The sequence below is a fragment of the Corylus avellana genome, chromosome ca1, assembly GCF_901000735.1.
Source record: "Corylus avellana chromosome ca1, CavTom2PMs-1.0".
Lineage (NCBI taxonomy): Eukaryota > Viridiplantae > Streptophyta > Magnoliopsida > Fagales > Betulaceae > Corylus > Corylus avellana.
This window is the reverse complement of record NC_081541.1, coordinates 44,677,387-44,685,822: the sequence shown is the minus strand read 5'-3', so window position 1 is coordinate 44,685,822 and position 8,436 is coordinate 44,677,387. Positions and strand designations below refer to the sequence as shown.

Genomic DNA, 8,436 nt, shown 5'->3' with positions numbered 1-8,436 from the left:
TTATCAATTATAAATACAGACTTCATTTTATCTTTCCTATTATTTTGTATTTTCGATGTCTCCTTATAAATAGGAAATTATCAATTGCATAAAAAGAAAAATGTAGTCTTTTTCAAGGCTTTATTCTATGGACACCGTAAAATTTCTTATCTTCTTTTTGTATTTATTTTTTCGGTGTTTTTCTAGTGTTCTTATGGTCTCCTTAATCCTAAGTAGATATTATTTTCTAAAAAAGTAAAAAAGAAAGTAGCACTTATCCTTTTTTTTTCTGCCTAGAACTAGAAGGATGCCAAGGTATTTTTCTCTCCATTCCTATGGGATCCGAATTCACTAGATCTGCTAAGGTACAAGGGTGTAGTATTTTTTATTTTTTATTTTTTTAATGATTGGGAATCCCTCCAGACATGGCCACTTCGTAGGCATTCTTGAAGGGCAAACCCTAGACCGGTATAAGGTGGCCCCTACGCGGTTCTAGTAAGACTTGGCTTAAACCTGCGTGTGGCCTCAATGAATTATTTGCACTTAAAAGTTTCAAACTTTACACCTAATAGTAATGGAGATACTACCAAGTTCAAGGCTTTTACCACTTGAGCCAACCCTTTGGAATCTAGAATAGTATTTAGTGTTACTCAAGGGCTAATTGACACCACCACATCAACAACAAGAAGATAATATAATATAAGAATAAAAGTGAACTCCGCCTAATCAACAGGGTAATTGCCAACCAATTTTAATTATGTTATCTTTTTATTTTTGAATATCATGAAGATAACACAAATATGTATATATATATGTTGCTGCAAATTGAATCTGGACTTGTAAACAAAGCCAACTCCTACTTCCCTGCAAAATCTCAACAAACAAGCTGAAGCACATCCAGATATCAACCATCAACCACCTGAGAATAGCCGTAGCTATAGTTATCTTTATGTTTTTTACTTGTTATCCCAATCCGAACAGAATATTTTCTAGTTCATTTAAATTGGAGAATATCCAGTTCAGTTAATTATATGTGAGGGGTATTTTTGTCTTTTCAATTTTTTATGACTTGTTTATGACCCGTTTATCCTATGCATGTTTTTTTTATAATAAGGTTCACCTAGGCGTCATAAATAATAATTGCATGCATAGGATAAACGGGTACATGTTTATTTGCCAAGTACCTGATTTACGAGCCTTACTTCCAATAAGCATGCTATATAAGTAGAAAGGCATAGTTGGTGTATCATAATTCTTGAGTTTCTCATTGTTTTTGTGTTTCTTACTTTTCATATTTTGTTCCAATCTTTGCAAGTAGAAACAAAAGTTCAACCATGCTATCTTTGGTGAAGAGATTAATTATACTATATGTGATGGTCACTACGGTTGGGATGGCACTAACTGACTGTCTCTCTATCTATATTTTAGTAGCTGATGATCTTACTCAAAGAGCGTGAGAGGTTTGATTCATGATCCCCAGCTAAGTTCTTTTTTTTTTTTTTGGTAGGGTGGAGAGGCACAAAGGTCAAAGGACAATTAAGATCGTTGAGATCATGATTCTTCACATTTCATGATCCAAATTAGATTTCATCGATATAATAGTGCATTCATTAGTTATTGTACTAGAATCTACTATAATTTTAAAATTGTCGATATCGTAGTCTCGATTTATAAATTTGTTTCTTAGAATTTGAATAAGAAATTCGTTTGTTAATACTTTTTAGATTGTGCTTTTTGGTTTGAAAAAGTGTTCTAATGCCACATAAATATGAAAATAATTTTGAATGTTTTGGATTGCTTGTTAATGCTTTCTTTTTCCAAGGAAAACAAAAGGATGAAGAAAAAAGTGTTACGAAACAAAGCCTTCTTTTTATTAGTCATTTTCTTTGCCTATCTTTTTTGTTCCTTTTTTCTTGTATTAATGCTAAGACCAAATGCTTTCCTAACGTCACTCTCAATTGTTACCCAACAAATTTGGGGATTCGAGCCTATTTGTCAAAGTAGCCATAAAATTTGAAAACTCCTTAAAGGAGTAATGGTAGGGACCATTTTTACTTTTAGGATGCATCCAATGTGTAGTTTTTGGGACAACCAAACTCAATTATGACACAACCTACTCATAATTAGGTTTAAAGTACAAGGTTAGTATGTCAAGTCTATGCCTTGAAGTAATCATAATCAACTGATTTACAAATTGAAATGACAATTCACGTTGACTGTAGCTACCAAAAAATTATATTTACTTGTCAAATTTTGTTGTTAATTTTTTCACCCAAATGGCACCACGTGACACATGGATTGCATATGCGTTTGTAAGAAAATTGTATTTTAAGTTGTAGTACGTCCCAAATCGAAGATAGAAGTGACTAAGATAAGTGATAAAATTAGAGAAGATACAAGAATATTTAGTATCATAACTTTTCTTTAGTTAGAAGGCAATATTTAACTTATACGTTGAATTTCATACTTAAGATATGGCCATGATCATGGAAAAGTTAAATATTGTTTGCTGTAACAACAGTTAGAACCCTAAAAATAGCCAGCATAATGATCTTACAGCTACCGCAGAATGTTGCAAATCATCATTAGCATGAACAGAAAAATTACAGCAAGTTGATGATCTACCAGCGGAGTTTTTGGGATTGGCCATGATCCTCATCACCCAACCAGCCGTATAGCAAAACCAGATGAGAATCCTACCAAACTAGCAAATTACAATGAATCTTTAGATCTGCGAAAGCCATCTCATCAAAGAATCTGACGATTGTGCATGTTGCATTCATATATCTCCTATTTTATCATAATATTAATATATTACTTCCAAATAATCCCAGAAGCTCCCTCTCTCAACCACTATTATACGGTTTATACCCCCTCAATACGTCAAAGAGTAATGCTACTCACAAAAAAAAAATTACAATTTTTGACATTTGGCATCATGTGATTGGAACCAAAAGAAATATTTAATACATTTTAATCACATACTAACACGTGTCAAAAGTTAAAAAATAAGAGAAGTGCTACACATCTTAAATTATCTTCCTAAAAGCTAATTCTCAAATGATATATCACCATCATATGAGATTTATTATTTTGGGAAGTGAGTCACCAACTCATGAGATGGTAACACATCATTTGGGAATCAACTTTTGGGAAGAAATTTTGGGATGTGTAGCATTTCTCAAAAAAGAATAATCGTGAATATTAATGCTATAAACTACATTTTTATCTCACAAATATTTTATAGTGTTGACTGCTACATCAACATTGTAAAATAAAAACATACTTTCTAACCTTACTCAAAAATTGAATGTCATTTTTTCAATGCGAAGCATTCACATCCCAATTGCCCAAATAACTTTTTAGCTATAATTTGTTTAGCTGTAGCAAAAAGTACCAAAACGTATGACATCGGGCTCTTCAATTTGGAGAAGCTTTTTGCAAAATCTACATTACTAAATAAATATATTTAGTACTCTAGCACTCTCTAATTTTTTTCAATTGACTTTTGGTACTCGCCAAATGTTGAGAGCAAATGTACAGAAAAGTGAAAGATGAGATAAAATAAAAAATTATATAAAATTATCAAAAACATTTAATAAAGTAGAGAAAATTTTAAAAAGATGAGCAAATTAATGTACATTGATAGGCATTCCCACAACAATCAAGTATAATGGGGTGTAGTATTTAGCATTCCATAAAAGATAAAGGCCTTAGGTGTTTGAAATTGAGTAAAACTACTCTTCATACCCATGTATATACCAATTTCACGTCGGTTAATGTAGTGCATTTTAATTGGCTACCACTTTTTGTATTTTTAAGTGGCTAACATTGGAAGCCCTTTAAAACATGTTACATGAGATGATATAAAATGAGTGTGACAAAAGAGTGAAGAATAATATTACCTTGTAAAAAAAGAATAATATTACTCTTTGAAAGATCTATAAAATTATTGGCTAAAATTGAGCATTCTCTTTAAAAGATCTAAAAAACTATTGGCTAAAATTGATAATGCTCAAGTACCACTTAACCTGGCTTTCATTGATACATATAGAATTACAAATAGTCTAGATAATCATCATGTATAGGAGGATAATCATTTACAAGTAGAAACCTATTGTAAGTTATATACTTGGATATACATTGCATGAGAACTCTTGTCCCTTATCTTTGTGTTTGTTCTCATCTTGTATTGTAGAGTCCTTATCACACCTCTCCTCTTGTATTTGTTCTTGATCACCCTTATCTTGAAGGGTTTGAATTACCGATAAATTAGGTGCTTTAACGCTCTTCACACTCATTAATGACATTCATATCCCTTTATAAAATTAATGTTGTGAAATAGTAATGCTATAAGTCTTCCTAGAGTCCTCTTAGAATTATTCCAAATGTGATGTGGTTTTTAAAATCATCATTAGATCAAAGTTCAATGCCTCACATTTTAAATTCAACGGTAATTTTAAAAAGCACATCACATTTGGTAGGACCGTAGGATGACTCTAGGAGGACTTATAACATTACTCGTTGTGACTCCAGCATTACTCACATGATTTTCACTTGCCATTAAAGGTGTAGACTTCTCATAGTGGCCGTCTTCATCCACCATTACAATTGTTGTTGCGCCTTTAATTTAATTTGTTATACTTCTGTTGTTGAAAATTTCTAGTGTATTTTTGTTGTTTCTTTTTGTGTTTTGCTAATTTCCTTGCTTTTATGATGGGTTTATTGTCTCACAATTCGTATGCGATTTGATATATTAGAGAAAACTTTTATAGCCAATATTCATACCATTGGTCGTCGACGAATCCTATTCCTTAGTGCCTCTTTGGCTATGTATTATCGCTTTGTGTTGCCCTTAAAAAAACCCTATTCATTTATAGTGGTTTTAGATCATTAATAAATTCATTGCCTATTTCCTTTGAATTGAAAAATATCCAATTAGTTATAGTGGATAGATATTTTGTCTTTTCACTTTTGGAGAAGACTTCCATTATAACTAACTAAATATTCTTCAGTTCAAATATCTTAATTCTATTGTTTGTAATCTAAAATAGAGAGTATCCTAATCTTGTTTCTATCCATCAATATTATCTTTATTGTAACCCTTTTTCCCATTATTGACTTTTTTCAAAAAAAAATTAAATAAAAAAAATAAAAAATAAAAAAGAAAGAAAGCTGAAAATCGTATTAGGCCGCAGTTATCTGCCACGTGGACAGAGTTAGAAAACAATTTGGTTTAGGAACGTCGTTGCTTTCGGACTGTTTGACCCGCTCCGAATAGGCTTCGGAATCTTGGTTTGTAAAGGCAGCGAGACTCCCATAAGAAAGGGAAAAAGTTTTCCTAGTTTCTTCTCCGTTTTGAGGCATATATACCAGCAAATCTCAGCCACAATGTCAACCTATTTTCCTGAAGAAATTGTGCTGAATATTCTCACCCTCCTGCCTCCAAAAACCCTACTCCGATTCAGGTGCGTTAGCCGAAGCTGGTGTACTCTCATCGGAAATCCTGATTTCTTTACCCAAAACATCCTTAACCGATCCATTCTCCGATTCTCCGATCGTCCTTCTCCTCTCCTTCTCGCCCAAGCCAATGGAGGATCATACGGTTATTTCAAGAAGGATTTTTACTTCCTCTCTGACCAGACCCTGGAGTGCCAATCTCAAATTATTCTCAATGGAGGAATACTTTTCTTTCGATTTACGCTTGTGGCGTCCTGTAATGGTTTACTCTGTCTTTCCGACTACACTCTCAACACAATCTATCTGTGGAACCCCGCTACGTCAGACACTCCCAAGTCTCTCCCGCTCCACCCGCGCCGGCAGGTTGGGTTACAGCGAGACACCGTCGGATTCGGTTTCGACCGGAGATCCAACGACTTCAAGGTGCTGACGATTAGTCATGTTCGTAGCTGTCGCAACACTTGTTTCTTCTTCAATCATCCAGTTCACTTCCAACCGGAAGTATTTAGCCTGAGCACCGGGACGTGGAGACTGCTTGACCTACGCGTGCCGTTTGAGCAAACTCACCTCCGGCGGCACTTTCAGCCATTTCTAAACTTTCCCACCACTGCGGCGGATGGGATTTTTTTCTGGTGGGAGGTGGCGGATCGAAGCTCTTATAATCATAAATATAAGGAGAAAATTGTTTCCTTCGACTTCAACCACGAGTTGTTCCGAACAACGCCACTCCCGGACGGTGCAGATTTCAGATATTACTCCTGCGTTAATTTCACGGTGCTAAATGGGTCCGTCACCATTATGGGTTTCCCGTTTGAGATGATGACAAGCAGAAGCAGCAGCGGATTGGTGATATGGGTTTTGTTTGAATTTGGTGTGAAGGAGTCGTGGACTAAACTCATGAATCTTCGGCTTTCAATAGAAAATCCGGGAAGGCCATTGGGTTTGTGGAAAAACAGAGAGTTGATTATACAGAATGCGAAGGGGCAGCTGATTTTGTACGATCTTTTAACCCACTCAAAGAAGGAAGTTGTTTCAACTCATCGGAACAGCCTACCATTACCGGTTTTTCCTTTACAAGCTTTGCCCTTCAGGTGTTCGAACTCTATGAGGCGGGGAAGGATTGAGTTGGAGTGAAATATTTGAGATCTTTATTAATTATCAATTATAAATAATGATTTGATGTTATCTTTCCTATTATTTTGTACTGTCCACATCTCCTTATGAATTGGAAATTATCAATTGGGTAGAAGAAAAATGTAGTTTTTAAGGCTTTATTCTATGGACACCGTAAAATTTTTAGTCTTCTTTTTTATATTTATTTCACTATTTATTTAAATTTTTGGGTGCTCTCTTAGTGTCCTTCTTGTATCTTCTTCAAAAACAAACTTGCTATACCATTAATTGTCACTGTCAGACTGATCGGATTCTTGGTCATTCAAGGAGCAGGAGTTGCTACTTTCTCATTGATCAAACAGTTTTTCGTAGGGAAAAAAATTATCATGATATATATATATATTTTGAATTGGTTCTCATAAAAGGCCAAAGCCAAAATCAAGCATCATCTGGTACAACGCCTTGCATGTAAAACGGGAAGTCATCCCTCCATTCTCTACCCTCCCCATGCATAAACGCGAGCTGTGCTAAATGATGCGCAGCTCCATTAGCTAGTCTGCTAACATATTGAGCTACCCATCCCTGTTGCTTATCAATTTCATCATTTGCGTCATTCACGATTTGCCCATAAGTCGTCCAACAATTCCCCTCTTTATTCAGTGCTTGGACTATTTCCAGCGTATCCCCCTCAAAAACGACTTTTCGAAGTTCCATCCGCCGTGCTAAATTCACCACAGTCCAAGCACCCAACATCACCAAAACCTTCCATGCATGGTCACACACGATAACTCCAACACCCATCTGAGCTTGGTGTTTGTTAATTGAGGCGTCCTAATTAACCTTAACATACCCAACTGGAGGTGTCGTCCAAGTCACGGTTGGGTTGAGGGGAAGAACCACGTCCGTGTTGATGCTTCTCTTCGTAGCATTATGAAAGGCAACCTACTCCTTTGCATGGCGAATCAAAGACGACGGACCTACCATATCACCACCAAACACTATTGAGTTCCTTCTAAACTAGATTTGTCTCACCACAGTAGCCACGAGCTGCAACTGGTCCTCATCCAATCTGTCCATCAGTTTGGCCATGATATGAATAAAATCAATTTCATCACTAGTGCATTTATGAATCTTAGGATCACACGTCATCTACACATCTTTGGCTGATGAGCAACTCCGCAAGATATGCCCAATAGTTTCGGTTTCCAGGCCACAAATTGGACATAATGGGTCGGAAGAGATATGCTATTTGAACAAAAGCTCCTTTGTGGGCAGGATATTGTTACAGGCTTGCCAAAGGAAAGTTCTAAACACTCTAGCACCTTTGATCTTCTATATTCTTTTCCATATTGCAGCTATTTGTTGAACAGTTGAACAGCTGCCCTCCTCTCTAAGGCTATTCTCCTTCTCCAAGTGGTATGCACTCCGTACAACGTATTCCTCGTGCTTCTTGCCCACCCAGACAAGCTAATCTTTTCATACTGTTGTACTACAGATCATCCGTGCTTCCTCTCACCAAAAACATTATGTACCAATGACGTGTTCCACCAATTTGTATTCGTGTCAAGCAATTCGCACACCTTAGCTTCCGTCCATAGAATTCTCACCGGGGATTGGACTAGATGTGACCCGGGAGTTGGGAGCCATCGATCATCCCAAATCCTAATTGAAGTACCGTCCCCCACTCGCCAAACAAGCCCCTCTTTGAGAAGAGGTTTTGCATTCCAAATACTACGCCAAACATACGACGGCTTCCTTCCTAAATTAGAATCCAAAAACGATCCATTCGGAAAATATTTTTCCCGAAAAATTGTTGCCGCCAATGTGTCAGGTCTTTGTAACAGTCTCCACCCTTGTTTTGCAAGGAGGGCAAGATTAAACATT

The 8,436-nt window shown here is 36.1% G+C and overlaps 1 protein-coding gene across 1 annotated transcript; it reads left to right on the top strand.

The window, feature by feature from the left end:
- The first annotated feature begins 5,370 nt into the window (after positions 1-5,370).
- Positions 5,371-6,573, top strand: LOC132173086 (F-box/kelch-repeat protein At3g06240-like). Its single transcript, XM_059584662.1, has one exon. The coding sequence runs from the start codon at positions 5,371-5,373 to the stop codon at positions 6,571-6,573; it is 1,203 nt and encodes a 400-aa protein (XP_059440645.1).
- Positions 6,574-8,436: the final 1,863 nt, after the last annotated feature.